Source organism: Thamnophis elegans, chromosome 7 (genome assembly GCF_009769535.1).
Source record: "Thamnophis elegans isolate rThaEle1 chromosome 7, rThaEle1.pri, whole genome shotgun sequence".
Lineage (NCBI taxonomy): Eukaryota > Metazoa > Chordata > Lepidosauria > Squamata > Colubridae > Thamnophis > Thamnophis elegans.
Genome location: NC_045547.1, coordinates 1,052,252 through 1,074,079, shown reverse-complemented (window position 1 = coordinate 1,074,079; position 21,828 = coordinate 1,052,252). Strand labels below are relative to the sequence as shown.

At 46.2% G+C, this 21,828-nt stretch overlaps 2 protein-coding genes across 2 annotated transcripts in view; both read left to right on the top strand.

The window, feature by feature from the left end:
- LOC116511835 (C-type lectin lectoxin-Thr1-like) overlaps window positions 1–21,828 on the top strand; it is a 195,629-nt gene that overhangs the window by 117,077 nt on the left and 56,724 nt on the right. The window lies entirely within an intron of this gene.
- On the top strand, window positions 3,825–16,370 carry LOC116511827 (C-type lectin lectoxin-Phi1-like). Its single transcript, XM_032222060.1, has 6 exons — window positions 3,825–3,905; window positions 5,053–5,115; window positions 10,140–10,252; window positions 12,798–12,944; window positions 14,181–14,295; window positions 16,197–16,370. The coding sequence occupies exons 2-6, from the start codon at window positions 5,061–5,063 to the stop codon at window positions 16,265–16,267; spliced, it is 501 nt and encodes a 166-aa protein (XP_032077951.1). The 5' UTR covers window positions 3,825–3,905; window positions 5,053–5,060; the 3' UTR covers window positions 16,268–16,370.

The following is a 21,828-nucleotide window of genomic DNA, read 5'->3' as shown; positions in this document are numbered from 1 at the left end:
TTCTCCTTCACTGGCACCTCCTGGAGGTTCTGGGGAGTCAGAAGTCATGTCTCTTCCAGGGTCTTTGAGCTGCAAAGCAAGGAGGCTACTTTCCTGAAAAGGTTCCCTCTTCCCTCTGGGGACAGATCCGCTCCAAGGACTCTTAGATCAGAGGCCAAGGCACAAATGAAATCCCCAAGGCTGGTATTCATCACAGTGCTGTATGCAATAAGGAGTTGGGGTCCAGGGTCAAATTATTCTACTTTGTAGACATTATGCAAAATTCTACCTCTCCAGGCAAGGCTTCGATTCTGGGGAAGGTAGAAGCAGACAGACGATGAAGAGCAGCCAAGTGGGTGGATTCAGTTATATTGGCACGTATTGGAAGACCTGAAGGATCTGGTTGGGGACAGATCATCAAGGAGGAGATCTATCCCATTGCTAAGTGCTGAAGGCACACAATCAATCAATTGATCAATCAATCAACCCTCCTTTTAGGCTGTTCAATGACATATTTCTGGATCATGGCACCTAACACTGCATTATGCTTCTCTGCAAGCCATCTGATGGCTGATATATTGAGATGCCCTCAGATATGCCCAGAGATAAAACATGCCATGCTTCTTCCACAAAGACTTTATCTATAAAATCATGAAGATGTTGGTCTCCATGCTTAGGCTTTGATTCAGATGAGGTGAAGATCATGGCCATAATGTGGCTAGGGACGATCAGGTCAACATCAGATGATTTTAAGCCCTGTTGTGGGGAACCTGACGCAACATTGCGTGTTGTAGCACAGGGATGGCAACTGAAACACCAGTGAATTGTGCACTTTTTAAACCTTGGGTTAAAAACTAAAACAAGGAAGCCACAAGGGCTTCCCCCAAAGTTTGCTCAGAGATGACAGGTGAGCTTCCTTCTTTGCAGAGGCGAAGTTCAGTCCTTGCAGAAATTGATGTGCAAACAAAACAAAAAAACCTTCATTGCAGCCATTGTGCAGTTCAAACACAAGCAAAAATCAACAATAGCTGAAACTATATGAAAGTACATCATCAAAAAGTGCAGAAAGAGCAACTGAGATGATCAAAGGCTTGGAGACTAAACATATGACGAACAGCTGCGGGATTTGGGTACGGCCAGCCTGAAGAAACGAACAAGGCCGAGTGAGACATGAGAGCAATCGACCAATATCTAAGGGGTTGCCACAAAGAAGAGGGCGACAATCTCTTCTCCAAAGCCCCTGAAGGCAGGACAAGAAGCAAAGAATGGAAATTAATCCAGGAGAGAACCAACGTGAAATTAAGGAGAAATTTCTTGACAATTAGAACAATTAACCAGTGGAACAGCTTGCCACCAGAAGTCATGAGTGCTCCATCACTGGAGGTTTCAAGAAGAGATTGGACAGCCACTGTCTGAAATGGGATGGGGTCTCCTGCTTGAGCAAGAGGTTGGACTAGAAGACCTCCAATGTCCCTTCCAGTTCTATTGCGATTGATGGATCGCCCACCCTGAGATCTTTACCCTCTCTTCAAGCAGCAAACCCTAGACCATTTCAGACAAATTACAACTGAAAACACAATGGTCTTCACTTGTATTGTATTTATTTTAATAAAAACTTGGGACCTGTTAAGTATCCCCTAATTGTCATGGCATTTATGCCATGTGTAAACAGGCAAATTCCTTCCAAAGGACCCCCCACTGCTCCAGTCAACTCTTGGCAAGATAGGCTGCATAATTGCCTTCCCACAACATAAGACAGACTTGAACCTTGGGCTCTATCTAACAAAATGAAATTCAATGTAGAGAAAAGCGAAGTCTTACACTTAGGCAAGAAAACCCAAAAGGACACATGTAGACTGGGTTGAAACCAGGCTTAATTGCAGTGACTGGGAGAAGGATCTTGGAGTCTTAGTGGACGACCAGCTAAATAGGAGCCAGCCGTGTGAGGAGGCAGCCAAAAAAGCCAATGCATTCCTAAATTGCATTAACAGCGGGATACAATCAAGGTCAAGGGAGGGACGAATACCACTCTATAAAGACTTCGTAGAGACCACACCTCAAGCACTGTTAAGGTTTAAGGTTTTAATGGATTTCTATGCCGCCCAATCCCGAAGGACTCCAGGGTGGATTACATAAAAACAGTTTAAAAACACATACTAAAAAAAGTTAAAATACAAAACAGCGGATTAAAAGGGGACACAACATACATTCGATGTTAATGGGGCTGAAGCTCAATCAGAGATCAGCAGCCCCAGGCCTGCCGGAACAGCCAGGTCTTAACAGACGTTCGGAAGGCCGAGAGAGTAGGGAGGGTCTGGATCTCAGGGGGTAGATCGTTCCAGAGGGCCGGGGCAGCAAAAGAGAAGGCTCTCCCCCGAGGAGCCGCCAGACGACATTGTGTAGTTGACGGCACCCAGAGAAGGCCCATCCTGTGAGATCTTATTGGGCGCTGGGAGGTATGTGGCAGGAGGCGGTCCCGTAGGTATCCAGGTCCCAAGCCATGTAGGGCTTTAAAGGTGATAGCCAGCACCTTGAAGCGCGTTCGGAGGCCAATAGGGAGCCAGTGCAGCTCACGGAGGATAGGTGTAACATGGGTGTATCTAGGTACACCCAGAATCGCTCGCGCGGCTGCATTCTAGACCAATTGTAGTCACCGAACATTTTTCAAGGGCAGCCCCATGTAGAGCGTGTTACAGTAGTCGAGTCTGCATCCAGTTTTGGCCACCACACTCTAAAAAAGATGTTGAAAGAGTGCAGAGAAGAGCAACCAGGATGATGAAGGGCAGAGGTGGGCATCACATACAGCAACAGCCAGAATGTGAAAATGTGAGCGTACACAACCGCACATAACCCACCACACAATCCTCCTTCCTTTCCTTCCTCCTTCACTCATTTTGATGTGTGCCTTCTTCACAACAACTATTTCCAGCAGGGTCACAAAAGTCCACGTGGCAGCTGCAGCCACATATCCACAGAATTATGGGTTAACTGATATTTCGAAAGCTTATCGCGTTAAGTTCTGAAGAAGTCTGTTGGCTTCTTGCCAAGCATGGGCTGCCTAGAAAGACGGAAGGAGTTTGCGATAGTGGTGAATATCTGTAGCTCGGGTGGAGGATGAGGGCGGGGGGTGTATTCTCCTAGCTCGTGGGTTGGTTTCCAAACATTTTATTATCAGGCTGGGTAACATCTTCAGCAGAATTTCAGGGTTGGTGTTCTTCTGCTTATAAGGGCTCCGTGTGGTCAGAAGTTCATGTCAGATGAGGGCCTTGTGATGGGTCTTGTGATGTGATGGGTCAGGTGTGGATCATGTCATGGAAGGAGCTTCTTCCTTGGGTGAACATGTCCCGTTTCTCAACTTAGCAATAGCCATAGCAGTTAGACTTATATACCGCTTCATAGAGCTTTCAGCCCTCTCTAAGCGGTTTACAGAGTCAGCATATCGCCCCCAACAACAATCCAGGTCCTCATTTTACCCACCTTGGAAGGATGGAAGGCTGAGTCAACTCTGAGCCGGTGAGATTTGAACAGCCAAACTGCCGAACTAGCAATCAGCTGAAGTAGCCTGCAGTACTGCACTCTAACCACTGTGCCACCTCGGCTCTTGTTCATGTATGTGATGGCCCTTGAGTCCTTCACTCAGTGGGACCCCATAGCAAGAGCCCAGCTTCATTGGCCACTCTTGATTTATAATGTATTGATTTGGGGGGTTGCCCGACACTGGAGCGATTCTGGGTATCTTACACTATGAAGCAGGATAGAAGCACAATAAGGGGAGGGAGTTTCTACCTGCTCTCCGGATATTAACACCTGTTTTTGTGTCATCTTAACTTGCATTGCAGGGTGTGACCATGTGAGCTCTCTGGTATATAAAACAGACCATTGGGGATTTAGAGGATTCTTCTCTCAGACTGGATCACCCTTTGAAGGTGAGACCTGTTACAGAAAGACAAGTAACTTGATGTATCTTTAGCGAGAGAGTTTACTGCATATTTGTATTTAAAACTGCTTTGAAGAATATCAGAAACTGCTAACTCCTATCTTCTTTTTTTTTCTATTTTTCTTTAGCTTTTCCCCTCTTTTTGGTGTTTCTTAGATTTTTCTTCCTTTCTCTTCCTTTCTTTCTTTCTCTTCCTCTCTCTCTCTTTCTTTTTCTCTCTCTTACTTTATATTTGTTTATATTAGTTTTCCATGTTCCTATTTAAAAATTTTAATAAAAACTATATGCAACCGCTTTAGGGATACTTCTGATCCCACCATCATGTCCTTATGTATCTTGCTCTGATCAAAAGGGGTTTCAACAAAACCAGTAAATATTCTGATGCAGCAGCAGCCTCTCCCCTTTTAAAAAATCCCCACAGCTCGAAATCTTTCAACCTCCTTTGCAAGAATTCCTGGGGGCGGGGATGTGAAAGAGGTCATTTATTTGATGGATGAGGGATCATAGCATCTTGTGTGTTATAAGCAACTGAAAATCCCGTATCTCTCCTAAGAGGTGGATGTTTTGCATTGTCTGTGTTTATGTCTCTCTTTGTCCATTTCTGGCAGCCAATTCACAGGATTAAAAGGTGGGGGGAGGGGCAGGGAGAATGGCTTTTCGTGTCCATAGAAGAGATGAAGAGAAGAGGAAAATCAAGAGGGACGGGACTTGAAACATGGCTCCCTTCCATTTAGGCGTTGAGTTCATTGGGGCTGGGGGTTAGCAGAGAGTCCCTTCTCCAAATTCTTCTATGAGGTAGCCTGCTCTGACTTTACACCATCCAAACATCCTGGACCACACCAACGATGACCAGATCTTAATGGTCACAATGGGCGGAACCAACTAGGAGAGCCAGAAGCTCAGAATCAACGTTTTGAGAATTACAGGCTGTGATTCCTGGCAGTCCGGGGTCTCTTCCAGTTGCTCAGGGGGCTTCTGGGGAGGGGAGGGGGCTGCAATCCAGAGATGAACAGGTGGGTTTCATGGTTGAGATGAGAGCTCGGTTCTTCCTTCTGGGGAGGGGCACCTGAACGGGGGTGACCTGGTGTGGTTGGAGGACATTCAAGGTTCTTCTCAACTTCTGTTTCCCTCCTCAGGTTTGGAGATGCTTCTCGTCACTTGCTTCATCTTTGGCCTTTTGGGCAGCCTTACCTGGGCAGGTAAGTTGTTGCCAGCAAAGCTGATATATCCCACCTCCACCCTGTTTCTCTATGGAACCCCTTATTTATTCATTATTCATTCATTCGTTTGTTTGTTTGTTTGTTTGTTTGTTTGTTTATTTATTTATTTATTTATTTATTTATTTATTTAACTTGTATGCCGCCCACTCTCAGAAGACTTGGGGCAGCTATATCTGTGGTTGTTTTAACTACATTCAATTCTTGGTGACTATAGGCATTAGCTTCCCATATATTTAGTCCTTGGTTAAATTTTAACCTGTTAATTCTTCATTTTTTAAAAAAATGTAATTTTTAGTGTTTTATTTTTCCTCTACATTGGATTGGATTTTAACATTGTACGCTGCTCAGAGACACCTCGTGATGGGATGGGTGGCAACCAAAGTGAATAAATAAATGTTTTTTTTTTTTTTTAATGTTCCTGTCATTTTAGATTATGTTTTTTATAAGCGTGTAAGCTTGGCTGGCAGTGAGATGGGCAGCACATGAAATTAACAAATAAATATTCCCTTGCCAAGAGCATTTCATGAAATTGGGTCTGTGTCTCTGTATCTGTGCAACATGGGAATATCAAGCTGGAATCCTTGTTGCGTTGTGGGTGTTTTGGGGGCGATGAAGGGAAGACCTCTGTGCTCCTGAAGGACTTTCTGAATCTCCATCTACCAAATTCAGAGAGCACATAGTCCCTCCCCTCCGCCTCCTCCCCTCCCCTCTGCCTCCTCCCCTCCCCTCCTCCTCCTCCCCACCACAAACCCCAGTCCCTTCTAGCACTGATGATGTTCCCTAGTAGGGTAATGAAACATCTTCAAGAAAAACACGACGCTCAGAGACCACCAAGGACCCCACAGTCTTCCTCCTCCTCCTCCTCCTCCTCCTCCTCCTCCTCCTCCTCCTCCTCCTCCTCCTCCTCCTCCTCCTCCTCCTCCTCCTCCTCCTCCTCCGCCAGAGTTGGGTTCCTACCAGTTCGGCCCAGTTCAGCTGAAATAGAAGTAGTATGGTGGCCTGGGTCACTGGAACTGGCAGTGATCCAGGCTTGCCATGCCTCCGAACTAGTTCCCTGGTCATTGCTGTCACTGCCGCCATCTTGTTTTTGAGTTGTGCGCATGTGCAGAACAATTTTAATTGAACTGTGCACACACACAAAGCGCATGCACGAGCGAACCAGCAGTAAAGCTGCCCAAAACCTACCCCTGTCCTCCTCCTCCTCCTCCTCACCCCCACCTTTACCCCCACCACAAATCCCACCCCCTCCTAGCACTGACAATGTTCCTTTGTTGTGCCAAGAAAGCCACCAAGCTCAGGGAACACTCAAGACGCCACAGTTGAACCCTGAGCAACAAATATTCCCTTCTATCCAAACTTTTCATTATGGAAGAAGTCCAAAAGTCAAATTGTTCTTAATAACCAGTAAATACTTTTTAAGAGGGAATGACTCGCAAAGCAATCAAAGGATCACTTGGTATAATTTATTTATTTATTCAATTTCTGTAGCCACCCAACTGAACCAATTGACTCTGGGCGGTTTGCAATTCTAAGATTATAAAATAATTAAAGCAGTAAAAACATCGACAGAATCAATACGTACAGGCAGCAGCTGTGATGATTAATCATTAATTTCCAGAGGGACTTGAAGATTCCAAGGGGTGAACAGCCTGGGGAATGTCAGTGGTCAGTTCAGTGGGAGGGAGGTTGATAATGTATTAGTCTGAGGATTCTCACTTAATGAAGAAGGCAAGAAATTTAAAGAGGTTCACAGTCTTCAGGGTAGCACAGAGATCTAGAGCAGTGGTTCCCAAACTTGGCAACTTTAAGACTTGTGGACTTCAACTCCCAGAATTCTCCAGCCAGCTCTGCTGTTGAAGTCCAACAAGTCTTAAAGTTGCCAAGTTTGAGCTGGCTGGAGAATTCTGGGAGTTGAAGTCCAACAAGTCTTAAAGTTGCCAAGTTTGAGCTGGCTGGAGAATTCTGGGAGTTGAAGTCCAACAAGTCTTAAAGTTGCCAAGTTTGAGCTGGCTGGAGAATTCTGGGAGTTGAAGTCCAACAAGTCTTAAAGTTGCCAAGTTTGAGCTGGCTGGAGAATTCTGGGAGTTGAAGTCCAACAAGTCTTAAAGTTGCCAAGTTTGAGCTGGCTGGAGAATTCTGGGAGTTGAAGTCCAACAAGTCTTAAAGTTGCCAAGTTTGAGCTGGCTGGAGAATTCTGGGAGTTGAAGTCCAACAAGTCTTAAAGTTGCCAAGTTTGAGCTGGCTGGAGAATTCTGGGAGTTGAAGTCCAACAAGTCTTAAAGTTGCCAAGTTTGGGTAGCACAGAGATCTAGAGCTACAACCTTCAATGCCCTAGACAGACTGAAGGACAAACAAGAAGAGCAGTGAACCAGTGAGCTTAAGAGAAGGAAGTTAAAACATTGTCCTGCAAGATGAATTTGTGGAGCAAACATAAATAAACATTCTGCAGAGCAGCCTTACTTAAATTCTGGATCACTAGCAGAATAACAGAATAGCGGAATAGCACAGTTGGAAGGGACCTTGGAGGTCTTCTAGTCCAACCTCCTACTCAAGCAGGACACCCTATACCATTCCAGACCAATGGCTGTCCAATCTCTTCTTAAAAACTTCCAGTGTTGGAGAATTCACAACTTCTGGAAGCAAATCATTCCACTGATTAATTGTTCTCACTGTCAGGAAATCTCTCCTCAGTTCTAAGTTGCTTCTCTCCTTGACTTAGTTTCCACCCATTGCTTCTTCTCCTGCCTTCAGGTGCCTTGGAGAATAAGTTGACCCTCTCTTCTTTGTGGCAACCCCTGAGATATTGGGATACTCTATCATGTCACCCCTAGCAAATGAAGTAAGAAAAGATGTTAGTTGCCTGCTGACTTGTCCATGAGAGAAACTGGTCATCTTCTTTAGAAGGAGCAGCAGATGAAGAGAATTGGCACCCTTGAGTACACAATGTTCTTCTCTTCTTCTCTTCTGAGAGGACAGATAATTGAGGACCATTTTTAGATCTTTTCCGGAGCAACTTAGCAAATCAAAGGACATCAAAGCCAACACCCTCACTTCCTGTCTTAGGAAGCCAACAGTGTCAGTTTTCTAGGAGGTTCCTTCCAAGAGGTCACATGTTTCTCCTGGGAAAAATAGGAGACCAAAGAATTGGTCTCCTTGAAGTCATCTTGATGACTTTTGGGACACCTAGGGATTTTCTCAGTGTCTTGTTCTGGGATGTAGGTGATTGGGTGCTTTTCAATGTCCCAGTTTAGCCTCCAGACATAGAATGCCCTGAGAGTCTCCTCTCCATGTATTGCCCAGACTGGACGTTCTTAACTTTATATGTTAGGACTGCTTATGCCAACCAAGTGGCAGCCCCTAACCACTTAGGGTGGTCTCCAGAAGAGAAACAGGGAATAGGGATTAATTTTTGATTAATTGCTAGAGAAATTAATGGAGGTGCAAGAATTGAAGCTCAACCCAAGCTTCTACTTCTAGCTGTGATCCATTTTAGACCAACCTAGAAAAGTGCGGACTTCCAAAATGCTTCCGTGGCTCATGATATGGACACCAAATACTGGTATCTACAGAATGAGGCTGGCATCTGTCCACTAAACCAGACCTACCTGGGCATTTTACGCCCCTTGGACCACATCTGGCCCTTTGGCTCTATCTGCCTGACCCACATGAGGTCAATTGGAAGTTATAAATCAAATGCAAATAAGTGTACATCATGCATGCAATACAACTGCACTGCTTTTATCTTGAAGGCAACTTTTTATTTTCAATTTACGTATGTGCAGGCATGCGTGCCTACAGCTCTTCATAGCCCTGTTGGTTCGACCCTCCATAAAAGTCCCAGGTTCTTAATGTAGTCCTGTGGGAAAATTGATTGCCAACTAAACCCAAATGTCAGGGTTCCAAGTAATACTGTCAACTTTAGAAGAGCCGAGATGGCGCAGTGGTTAGGGTGCAGTACTGCAGGCCACTTCAGCTGACTGTGATCTGCAGTTCAGCAGTTCAAATCTCACCGGCTCAAGGTCGACTCAGCCTTCCATCCTTCCGAGGTGGGTGAAATGAGGACCCAGACTGTGGGGGCAAGTTGCTGACTCAATTTGCTAAAAAAATCTGTAAACCGCTTAGAGAGGGCTGAAAGCCCTATGAAGCGGTATATAAGTCTAATATAATAAATAAATAAATAAATAAATAAATAAATAAATAAATAAATAAATAAATAAATAAATAAAATAAACTCATAAAGTTGCCATGGTGAGGAAAGAGGGGGGAGCGTATTCCATGCATACCTTCAGCTAGAGTCGGATCTCAGATTACCACAGCAGGCTTGTGATGTGTGCACCTCATTGGTGAATTTGATTTATGACACAGACTGAGGTGAGGGAAGGGACAGGGATAAAGTTCATCCATAATTCAAATGAAGTTTAGATCTGACTGCAAAGCGGTATTGCCGAAATGGTACTCCTAATAAATGACTGGATTTCTTTTGAAACTTGGCTCAAGGCTAGTGAATTAATTAGGGCGTCTTTTGGGAAACCTGACAAATACATTGCATGCAATAAGAACTCCAAAGCAGGCAATTTCCTCAAGGAACATTTTATTGGGACATATCAAATTGACAAGTTCCTGGTAAAGGACATGTTCCCACCAGTTTTACACCCAATTGAAAGTTAAACTTTGTCACGCTCCCCCCACATGATCCAATCAGCATAGAGTCCAGTTGCTAGGGGACCTCAGTCTCCACCTTCCGAACACCTGCAGAAATGTCCTTGATTCCCAGGGGAAAGAATTTTATTTTGGCTACAGTACCCCAGCTATCTCTACATCCCCCTCCCTGCCCCTCAGCTCCAGGCCGTGTCAGCCCTGAAGCAGTGAGAAGACCAAACCCTCACCAGAAAGGCTTCAGAGCAGAAAATGGCCACAGCTGGGCCAACTTCTGGGTTGACATGAAGAGTCATTGCTGTGTCCCTCACTCTCATCCTCTTTGCTTTCTCGTTCTGTTTCTCCAGGAGATCCAAAGGGTCGGACTGTCTGTCCTTCTGGCACCTTCGCCAATAAAGAGCAAAGCCAGTGGTTTTGCTACAAGTTCTATGAGGAGCTGTTCACCTTTCAAGAGGCCGAGGTAACTGACTTGAGGTACCTCACCTGAGGTACCTCACCTGAATGGGAAGAATTCCCTTAATCTGGCCCAGAGTTTTTCCAAACTTCACAATGCCCAAAAGTTCATGTCATTTTCTTTTAATGAAGAGTGCCTGCTGTATGACTCTCTCCATTAAAATAAAAACGATAGAAATCTAAAAGAAATAAAATATGTTATTAATTATGTTGAATTCCCTTCAATTTAATAATTTGAAAGTAAATCTGAATGGGTTTAATGAGCTGGCTTCACTTCAATATCTGAGTGAAATTTGTTAAAGGAAGTAAAACTCCAATGAGGCATCTAACTGCTACATTTACATGGGAATCATGTGTGATTCTTATCCATGTTGTGGGACCAAGGCCAACAATGACAAGGTTAACAGGTATCCTCACTTAGCATTCACAATTATGACAGTGATGAAAAGGTATCTTTATGGCCAATCCTCACATTTATGACAGTTGCAATTTACTTAGCCATTGCTTCACTTAATGACTGAATTGCTAGTCCCAATTGTGGTTCTTAAATGAGAGCCTTCAAAAGTTCAAGTCATTTTTATTTGAAAGTGGCCCCTGGTCTCTAAGAGTCTCTTTCTTTCCACACACCAACACCCACCTCCTCCCCTCTTCTCTCTCTCCCCCACACCTCCTTTGTATGCCCCACTTTTTTATGGATATCCCACTGCTGACACCACTGTCATACCCCACTCATATGCATGAGCCATCTTCCCATATATGTATGTATGTGTGTGTATACATACACATACATACATACATACATACATACATACATGCATACACACATATACATACATATTTTATTTTTCCTTGTTGGGCAAGACAATGTTAAAAGTTTGTCCCCCCCACCTTTTCGGTTGTGAGCCGCCCTGAGTCCCCCCAGGGAAAAGGGCGGCATATAAATAAACTTCTACAATCTACAATCTACAATCATGCTCATATTTGCAGCCCCTCTTAGGAGAAGTCCTCCTTGAGAAATAGTAGCTGAAGGTCAAATATGTCTTTTTAGCTTTCTGCTTCGTCATGCATATATTCCGATGAGATAAACCGAGAAAGGAAGATCATTTAATTATAATTTATTCAGAATAGACTGATAAAAGGGATTTCTCTCATTGAAAGAGGGAGCCGAGAGACCCATCTTATGTCCCCTTTTATACTGAAGGTGTCAAAGAAGATGCAAAAGGAGAAAAGTGATGTTTGCTTTGCATAGAAGATCAGTTACATGTAGTCCAGTGGTTCCCAAACTTTGGCAACTTTAAGACTTGTGGACTTCACCTCCCAGAATTCTCCAGCCAGCAAAGTTGCCAAGTTTGGGAACCACTGATGTAGTCAAACATGTTACAACATGTGTTCATTAAAATGAAGTGTGGCAACAAAAAGGTGCGTAAAATTTAGCACGTTAATAAGGAAAAAAGGTTGTTTGGCATTCAAGAAGGGACAGACAGATGCCAATTAAGGCTAACCAAGCTTTCTCTTATCGGGAGACATTGTCCAAATATCCCCTCCTCTAACTTATCTTTTTCAGTTTAGAAATGTCAGGAGCAGTCAATCAATCCATACAGCCGTGGGATTTTTCCCCCCCCCCCCCCCATATCCCAGGCTGTAATGTTCTGATAATCCCACGTCTCATCCATTTTGAAAGAGAGAGAAACAAATTGAAAAACAAAATGCAATATTGGATAACAGGCCTAACAATATTACAAAGTCCATATCGCTTGGCCCTCAGCTGGGGGGACTTTGTCTACCCAAACAGTTTGATAGGCCTGGATTGTAGCACCCCTGCGTTGGGCAAGCTGGTTTGTTGGTGTTAAATAACCAGCCACTGTCAGGGAGCAAGTCTGAAGGCCTCTCGTTTCCCTTCAGAGGACTACTGCAATGCGCTCTACATGGGGCAGCCCTTGAAGAGTATTCGGAGACTTCAACTCGTCCAGAACGCAGCCGCGCGAGCGATTGTGGGCACACCTCAGTACACCCACGTTACACCTATCCTCCGCGAGCTGCACTGGTTACCGATCGGTCTCCGGATACGCTTCAAGGTGATAGTCGTAACTTATAAAGCCCTTCATGGTATTGGATCTGGGTACTTGAGAGACCGCCTGCTGCCAATTACCTCCCACAGACCCGTTAGATCTCACAGGGTTGGCCTCCTCCGGGTGCCATCTACCAGCCAATGCCACCTGGCTACTACCCGGGGGAGGGCCTTCTCTGTGGCAGCTCCGGCCCTTTGGAATGAACTCCCTGCAGGGATTCGGACCCTCACCTGTCTCCAGGCCTTCCGAAAAGCTGTCAAAACCTGGCTTTGCCGGCAGGCCTGGGGGTGACGAGTTCCCCTCCCCTCTCGACATGTATGGTTGTGCGACTGTTGTCTACTCTTATTATTTGTATTTTGTCTTTTATGTTCCCCCTTTTTTCCCCCTTGAATTGTTCGCCGCCCTGAGTCCTCCCGGAGAAGGGCGGCGTACAAATAATAAAATACAAATACAAATACATTGTTGGTTCTTCTCTCTTTGCAGGAAGAGTGTCAGTTCAAATGCAAAGGTCATTTAGCATCCTTCATAAGTGACACCCAGGCAAAACAGGTCAATTCCTACGTCTCTAAAGAAAACATAGAGAAGAAATCGGTCTGGATTGGGCTCCAACGACGTTCAACATCCGATATGGTGAGTATTTGGTCCTCCTGTCTCTGAGCAACTGTTTCCATACAGATGTTTTGTGATTTGCATAATCCTTGAAAAGCCCATCAACTTTGTTCCATTCCCTGATGCTGCTCTTGTCCCATGTTTAATGAGTTAGACAGACTGCATGGTGGCTGTATCTAAACACCATCCCACCATTGGTGCTCCTGACACAAGTGGACACAAGGACAAAGGATCCCAATGTCAGCAGTTCACTCTCTCCAGAGTCCAGGTTCCCTCCAGTTCACAAAGAACAGATCTACAGTCAGCAAGGGATTTCTCCCTGTGGGAATCCTTTTCATAACTAATAAGATTTTTAGTTAAGCTAAACTGGCTGAGTGTTTTTCAATATGGAATCCATGCATTCTACTGGGGAGGTTGAAGAGCAGGAGGAAGGGGCAGGGTTGACAGCTGAAATGGGTGGAAACATGGTCAGGAAACACCTTCATCTGATGAAGGACTTCAAGTCCTCAGGTTTTGAAGGAAATGGTTGATGGTTGGGATGAACGTTTGTGAGTTTGAGAAATCCTGGAAACTGGTGGAAGTTCCAGCAGACTTGGAGGAGGAAAAAATACGTCCTTGTCTTTAAAAGGGGGGGAAACACAATGCAAAAATGCAGCTGCAGACAGTCTGATGTTGATACCTGGGGAGATTCTTAAGGAGATGATAAAGAGATCGATCACAATAAGTACTTTAAAGACCATGTCTGAACTCCCAGATACCTGTAGGCATTTGTCCGGAATCAATCCTGCCCAACTGTCTTCATCTCACTGCTTCCTCAGATAGCCTAGTAGATTAGGGTCACACAGTAGACGTAATATATCTTGATTTCAGTAAAGCATTTGAAAGCATACAGTACTCTCCCCCCCAAAAAAAAAATTCAGTGCCCATTTGAGGCATCACACCTTAAGAATGATTTGATGGACACCAGGATGGTTTAGGAGAAGAGCAATGAGGGTCCTTGGAGGGCAGGGAAGAGAGGCTGAAGGACCAGAACATGTTTTCCCAAAGATGCTTTTTTCAAGAGGCAACTGGACTTTCTGGTTTTTCTCTGAAGGTGTTTTTCTTCTCATCCAAGAAGCTTCTTCACTCCCACACCTTTGGGACAACCATGACCTGGATGACTGAGAATGTTTAATTTTTGGGGGGTGGGGAGGAACGGGATCAATAACGAAAACTCCCGCTCACCCTCCGCAATGTACTTTATTCTGTGTTGCACAGAATACTGGATGGCGCTGGAACGACGGGACACGATCCAGGTATACCAGGTGGAGCTCTGGAGAACCCAACAATAAGTCCAAAGATGAGTTTTGTGTTTCTCTCTCTCCTCAAACTGGTCAGTATGAAAAGCCACCATTCCTTAGCAGGGCTGGAGTTTGCATCTGTGATTCCAGGAAAGCAGGGAAGGGGAAGGGAAGAGAAGGGAAGACAGGGAATAGAAGAAAGGGAAAAAGGGGAAGGGGAGGGGGGGAAGGAATGAGAAGACAAGGAAAGGAAGGCACAGAACAGAAAAGAAGGGGAAAGGGGATAGGGAAGGGAAGGGGAAAAGGGGAAGGGGAGGAATGGGAAGACTAGGAAGGGAAGGGAGATCCAGATCCAGGGAATAAAGCTCCTGTTGAAGGAGACTTTTTGGGCGTGGCTGATTTAAAATATTTATTGGAGAAACTTAACAGGCAAAATTTAGACATTTCTAGAGTCTCATAAAATGGTAGTTCCTCATCTCAGCATTTGTCGCAGACGCAACCTAGTCTAACTGCTTCTCTCATCTATTTCACATTCACTGTCAAAGCTGGAGAAGTTTTGTGAATGCCTGATTTTATTTCAGACATTTCTATTTATATGGTCACCAGGCATGAAATCCTCTTACTTTTGCTACCCGTTTGGAAACGGGAGCATGTGTGTGCGTGCTCGTGCTTTGCTCGTGTGCATGATGACATCTGGGCAGATGGGCGGAGCCTCACGCCACCACTACTAATGGTTTCCCCAAACTGGGGTGAACCAGCAAAATACAACCTCTGGTGGCCACCCGGCTCAACCAAGAGGACTCTGAGTGGCACACAGTAACAAAAATAAACATACAACCTAAAAGATCCACTGTGTGTCATTTTAAGAAGGAAGCCAGATGTGCCAAATCTGCAATCTGAATAGAGTAGATTAATGCAGTGTTTCTCAAGACGGGCAACTTTAAGAAGTGAGGCCTTCAGCTCCCAGAATCCCCCAAGCAGAGGCCCAACTGCTTGAGGGAAGATCGGGGTCTTGAGTGCCTTCATGAAGGAGTCGAGGCTGTTGTAGCTCAGCAGGAAGATTGTTCTAGAGCAGGGAGGCAGCCACCGAGAATGGGCCCTTCCTGCATCCCATCAGATGGCAATGCTTAGATGAGGGGAGCTGTAGCATGTCATCCCCCCCAGCCCGCACCTGTAGAAGAGGAGCAGGTTGAGCTGGAAGGTGGAGTTAAACTTGTCATCTGTGTGAAGTCTTTGTGTCGCCACCAGAGACCGAAGTCCTCTTGAGCTCTGTTGAGCCTTATCCAGTGCCAATTTAGCTTTGACCATTGGTTAGAACATAGAATGATAGAGTTGGCAGAGATTAACATCTAGTCCAACATCCTGCTTGAGCAGGAGACCCTATAATATTTTAGACAAATTGTTGTCCTGTCTTTTTTTGAAAGCTTCCAGTGATGGAGCACCCACAACTTCTGAAGGCAAGCTGTTCCACTGGTTGATTGGTGTCACCATTAGGACATTTCTCCTTAGTTCTAGGTTGCTTCTCTCTGGTTCATTTCCTTCCCTTGGTCCTTGTCTTGCCTTTTGGTGCTTTGGAAAACAGTTTGACCCACCTCGTCTTTATAGGAGCCCCTCAAATATGGGAAAGCTGCTATCATGTCACCCCTAGTCCTTCTTCTCACTGAAGTAGACCTACCCAATTCCTGCAACCGTTCTTTGTATGTTTTAGCCTCCAGCCCTTTCATCCTCTTTGCTGCTCTTCTCTGCGCTCTTTCCAGAGTCTCTGCATCTTTTTATATTGGGGTGACCAGAACTGGATGCAAGACTCATGACTGGATTCTTGTTTGTGGGTGGTGATAATAAACTCTTCCGTGCTTCAAACCCAGTGAATATTCCTGGTTATCCGTACCTGACACTCCCCATGGGAGAGCACCTGGGGCAGTCGGTTGCACTTGGAAAGAGATGCAAGTAGCCCAGTCTAACGGTGATCACCTTCCATGTTCCTTTCTTTCAGAGCATTTGAACTGGATTGATCTAGGCTGTAACGCCAAACTTCCTTTTCTCTGCAAATGGACTCCCACTTAACCTAAGTCTGCAGAGGGAGTTAGAGGGGCTGATCGGAAACCTGAGCTGAGATCTTTGGAGTCTACCTTCTCCATGTGCCAAACTTCTTTTCCACAAAGACCATCTGGAGGTCAAGCAGTCAATTCCTCTAGTCTTGCTTCTCTTCCCCTCTTTCTGGAGAACGTGCCCCTCTCTTGATAATAAAGTCTATTACTCTGCCCTTGTCTTGAGTGTGGCTTTTCTCTCCCAGGGGCTCCAGGGCCCCTCCCTGAATAAGCCTCAGGGGGAAGAGGGTGTTGGGTCTGCAGATGAACTTCCTCGTCACCAAACACACAATGCAACCTTCTCCTGGGGTCCTGCTCTCCCCCCTTTTCTCTCAGGGTGAGGGAAATAGGAGATTAATGAGAGGAGAAATATGGACTTGTGGAAATAATGATCCTCCTGGAGAGAAAAGAATCCACGCAAGGTGGGTAGCTGGACAATCACTGAACCAAACCAGACCAAAAACATTAACCAGCAAAGGCAGAAAGGGAGAAATGCATTCACGATGCCCACCTTCTCCTTCACTGGCACCTCCTGGAGGTTCTGGGGAGCCAGAAGCCGTGTCTCTTCCAGGGTCTTTGAGCTGCAAAGCAAGGAGGCTACTTTCCTGAAAAGGTTCCCTCTTCCCTCTGGGGACAGATCCGCTCCAAGGGCTCTTAGATCAGAGGCCGAGGTCGAAAGGAAATCCCCAACTGGCTCACTCTGACTGTTGAAGCTGCTTGGATGAGCAGCAAAATGTCTCAAACTAACAACAAAAAATTCATCCGCTTGCAATGACTCAACTTTCAAGCAAGGAAGCATCTCATTTTTGGGGGGGGGAATCTAAAGCTGGCTCTGGTAAGAGCCTGAGGAAGTGTCTGCATTCACACTTCTTGCTCATTTTGCTTTTGAGTTAAGCTACTTTTTTAAATGTGGGTGTAGCTGAGCTGGTGGTACAAACACTCCCAGTTTCCTTATTTTATTGCTCAGGTGTTTTGTTGTTGTTGTTGTTGTTTTGGGTTTTTTTTGCTGATTTTGAGACTCAGAAGCCTGCAGGCAACATATTTGCTGTGCAAATAAAGATAAAGATCACGGACAAATAGAGGTGCGGTTTATATACAGAAAAATCAGCATTCCCAGACAGGGAAAAAGTAAACAGAACCACTCCATCAATAGGCTCCAGCAGATACTTTATTGTTGGGCATTACAAGAAAGTCACCAGTGTTTGCATTCCCTGGGCAAAAGATAAATATAGATCTAGGGTTTGCCATGAAATATTATCTCCCCTGAATTGAATGGGGTTTTTTTTTTTTTGCTCCCACTGGAGAGGCCCCGTTCCCTTCAGCCAGTGGTCCCACCATGTCTCCCTTGGCTTCGATCTAGGATCCAGGTGGAAAATAAGGAAGGACCAGAAATTCCCCACAAGGAGCAACATTATGTATGGCCTGGAAGAAATTAATATGCAAACAAGGAAAATATTATCACACACCTCCATTGAGCTTCAGTCTAATTCACAATTAGCACATAAAAATCAATTCAAAAAATCTGTTTGGTAAGAAAGCCAAACAATCATTGTCAATAAAGGAGGATATTTGTAGCTCAGGGTTGAAATGTGGGCTCCTCGGTGCTCTCGGAGTTTCCTTGTTTTCTTGTAGACGTTTTCTTTGCTTTTTCTTCCAGTAATCCAACTAGTTTACATTTGGTGCAGGTGTAATTTGGTTCCTCTGCGGGCACAAATACTTGCTTGGCCCATTGTTTCCAAATTACTATGGTGCTAGTGTGTTTTTCCACAACTATGTTGTCCTTCATGCAATCGGAAGCAGGATGCTCCGTCCCATATTTGGGTAGACAGGTTGCCCTGATAGACTGGTCTCACTGGAAAAGACACTTAATCTCTCCCCTGACAGAGCGAGGAGAGCCTGTGGCTTAGAGGTTAATACATCTGACCTAATATATCAGTAGCCCAGGTTTGAATCCCACAAGGGCATGGTTAGCTGATGAGAGATAAATAATGGGGTGCTTTCCAGGGTCCTGAGCCCCAGCCGAAACCCCGGCGGCACGAAGACTCAGAAAACCACAGAGGGATCTGCAGGCGATGGTTCAGTGATTTATGTTGAGACCATCGACTTCGCTTCCCAAGCTGTGGTGGAAGCAGAAGAAGCTGCAGAGAGGGAGCGTCAGGTGGGTGCCCAGCCCAAAGAGCCAGCACTCAAGTGGGGTTTGCAGCCAGACCTGACATTGCAAAGCGAAGCTGCGGGAGTCTCCCCACTCCAGGAGATGCTGTTGGAACAACAAATGGGTTTGGGACAGGCCCCGACCCACGAGTGGAGAATGCCAAAGCAGGTGCACTGCAAGCGTTCCGGAGAATGGGGATTCCCGCCACGGTCATGCAGCCAGTCGCTGGCAGGCTCCCAGAGCAGTTTGGCCAACTCAAAAAAAGGCCCAAAGTGAAGTCCTGTGACCATTGCCACTGTTGCCACCCTGTTCTTCTGTGGTGGCATCAAAGATCTTGATAGACTTCCTACGCCAGCAATACACCATCTCCTAGGTGTCTGGTTTTTAACAAACCGGTCAGCGGTATTGCCACTTTGGCATATGAAGGAATAAATTTGGTTTTGGTTTTGGTTTTATTAACATTTATAGGCCGCCCTTTTCCCTAAGGGGACTCAGGGCGGCTTACATTTCATAGGAAGGGGAGTGTGAGACAGGACACAAAAGAAATGTGAATAAAGAAAAAATAATCAGTAAAACACAACATTCATTCAACATTCGGGCGGGGCGAGATTGGGATCTTATCCCCAGGCCTGCCGGGATAGCCAGATCTTGAGGGCTTTGCGGAAGGTCTGGATGGTGGTGAGGGTGCGAATCTCCATGGGGAGATCGTTCCAAAGCGTCGGAGCTGCAACCGAGAAGGCTCTCCTCCGCGTAGTCGCCAGTCGGCACTGACTGGCGGATGGAATTCGAAGGAGGCCTACTCTATGCGATCTGATGGGACGAAGGGAGGTAATTGGCAGTAAAAGTTGCCAAACCCCAAGAAGCTTTGTAATTGCTTCCAAGTCTTGGGTGCCTGCCAATCAAATACCACCTGTGTCTTTGCTGGATCCATTTCTATTTCCACCCAGGAAACCTGATAACCCAGATAATCCAACTGGGTCTTGTGGAATTCACATTTTGTTAATTTTACATACAGATTAGCTTTCAACAATTTGGTAAGGACCTTCCGTACCAATTTGACATGCTCGTCCATGGTTTTAGTATAAATCAAAATGTCGTTCAGATAGAAAAGTACTCCGTTGTACAGGTGTTCATGCAGAACTTCGTTGATTAACTGCATAAACACCGCCAATGCTGCTTGCAACCCAAAAGGTATTATATTGCCTCTCTGATTGCTTCCGCTGAGTCGTGCCCAGCTGCCTTGTTCAGGATAACCCGTTCCCTCCTAAACAGGAGGGATACGAGCGATCCTTTGCAGGGCAGAGCTGAGGACTATGTCCAATTCCTCGCGGACAAAGTTGCTCAGTTTCGGACGGACCTGGACTCCAATCCTGCAGTACCAGCTGAGGCACCAAGGGATAATCTGGTAGAACATCACTGGATTGATTTTCAAGCTGTTACCCCTGAGGACGTGGACAAGGCCATGAGAGCTGTAAGTGCCTCCACATGTGTACTGGACCCGTGCCCCTCCTGGCTGGTTGTTAACAGCAGGGAGGTGACACGGGGCTGGATCCAGGCGGTTGTTGCCGCCTCCCTTCGGGAGGGGGTCTTTCCCCCGCATTAAAGGCGGCGGTGGTGAGACCCCTCCTGAAGAAACCATCTTTGGATCCAGCCGTCCTAAACAACTATCGTCCAGTCTCCAACCTCCCGTTTGTGGGGAAGGTTGTTGAGAAGGTGGTGGCCTTTCAGCTCCAGCGGTCCTTGGAGGAAACCAATTATCTAGATCCCTTCCAGTCTGGTTTCAGGCCTGGCTACAGCACGGAAACTGCTTTGGTCGTGTTGATCGATGATCTCTGGAGAGCCAGGGATGGAGGTCATGCCTCCATCCTAGTACTCCTTGACCTCTCTGCGGCTTTCAATACCATCAACCATGGTATCCTTCTGTGACGACTGCGGGAGGTGGGGGTGGGAGGCACTGTTTTGCAGTGGTTCTCCTCTTACCTCTCGGACAGGTCGCAGTCGGTGTTAGTCGGAGGGCAGAGATCGACCCCTAGGCCCCTAACGTATGGGGTGCTGCAGGGTTCGGTCCTGTCCCCCCTCCTCTTTAATATCTACATGAAACCGCTGGGTGAGATCATTCGATGGCACGGGATAAAATACCACCAGTATGCGGACAATACACAGCTGTATCTGTCTGCCCCGTGCCAACTCAATGAAGTGATGGATGTGATGAGCCAGGGCCTGGAGGCTGTTAGGGACTGGATGGGGGTTAACAAGCTTGTTCTCAATCCAGATAAGACCGAGTGGCTACAGTGCTTCCCTCCCACTAATTGGCTAAGTGTTCCATCTCTCAGGCTGGGGGGTCAAATTGTACGCCCCTCAGATAGGGTCCGCAACTTGGGAGTCCTCCTGGACCCACAGCTGACTTTCGAACACCATTTGTCAGCTGTGACCAGGGGGGCATTTGCCCAGGTTCGCCTGGTACACCAGTTGCGTCCCTACCTGAACCGGGAGGCTCTCACAACAGTCACTCGTGCCCTTGTGACCTCTAGGCTGGAATACTGCAATGTGCTCTACATGGGGCTGCCCTTGAAGAGTATTCGGAGACTTCAGCTTGTCCAGAATGCAGCCACGCGAGCGATCGTGGGTGCGCCTCGTTTCACCCACGTAACACCTATCCTCCGCGAGCTGCACTGGCTGCCTGTTGATCTCCGGATTCGCTTCAAGGTGCTAGTTGTCACCTACAAAGCCCTTCATGGTATTGGATCTGGATACTGCTGCTGCCAATTACCTCCACTAGACCAATAAGATCCCACAGACTAGGCCTCCTCCGAATTCCATCAGCCGCCCAGTGCCGACTGGCGACTACCCGGAGGAGGGCCTTCTCTGTGGCTGCTCCGACCCTGTGGAACGAACTCCCCATGGAGATTCGTACCCTCACCATCCTCCAGGCCTTCCGCACAGCCCTTAAAACCTGGCTGTTCCGACAGGCTTGGGGCTAAAGGCTTGCAGCCCCACTCCGAATGGTATGATTGTTGTGTTTTTAGCTGTGTATGGTCTTTTTGTTCTGTAACTTTGTTTGTTTTCCCCCCTCCCTTGAATTGTGAGCCGCCGTGAGTCCCCTCAGGGAAAAGGGCGGCATACAAATAAAGGAAATTCTAAAATCTAAAATCTAAATTCTAAATTCTATTACTCTATATTGGTGGCTCCCTAGGAGACCATTAAAAGCTGTGTCCCCCTCTCAAATTCTGACTCGATAATAGGCCTCTCTGAGGTCCAATTTGGTAAAGATAAAACCCTCCGCTAAACAGGCCAACATATCTTTCATGAGTGGCAGCGGATGCATGTGCTCCAGGCACACTCCATTGATGCCTCGAAAGTCTACACATAGACGCAGCCCTCCATCC

Excerpts from the sequence above, each read along its gene's own strand:
- LOC116511827 (XM_032222060.1), top strand. The coding sequence starts at position 5,061 with ATGCTTCTCGTCACTTGCTTCATCTTTGGCCTTTTGGGCAGCCTTACC. Across the intron at positions 5,116-10,139 it reads GGGCAGCCTTACCTGGGCAG|GAGATCCAAAGGGTCGGACT; the intron begins GTAAGTTGTTGC and ends CTGTTTCTCCAG. Across the intron at positions 12,945-14,180 it reads GACGTTCAACATCCGATATG|AATACTGGATGGCGCTGGAA; the intron begins GTGAGTATTTGG and ends TGTGTTGCACAG.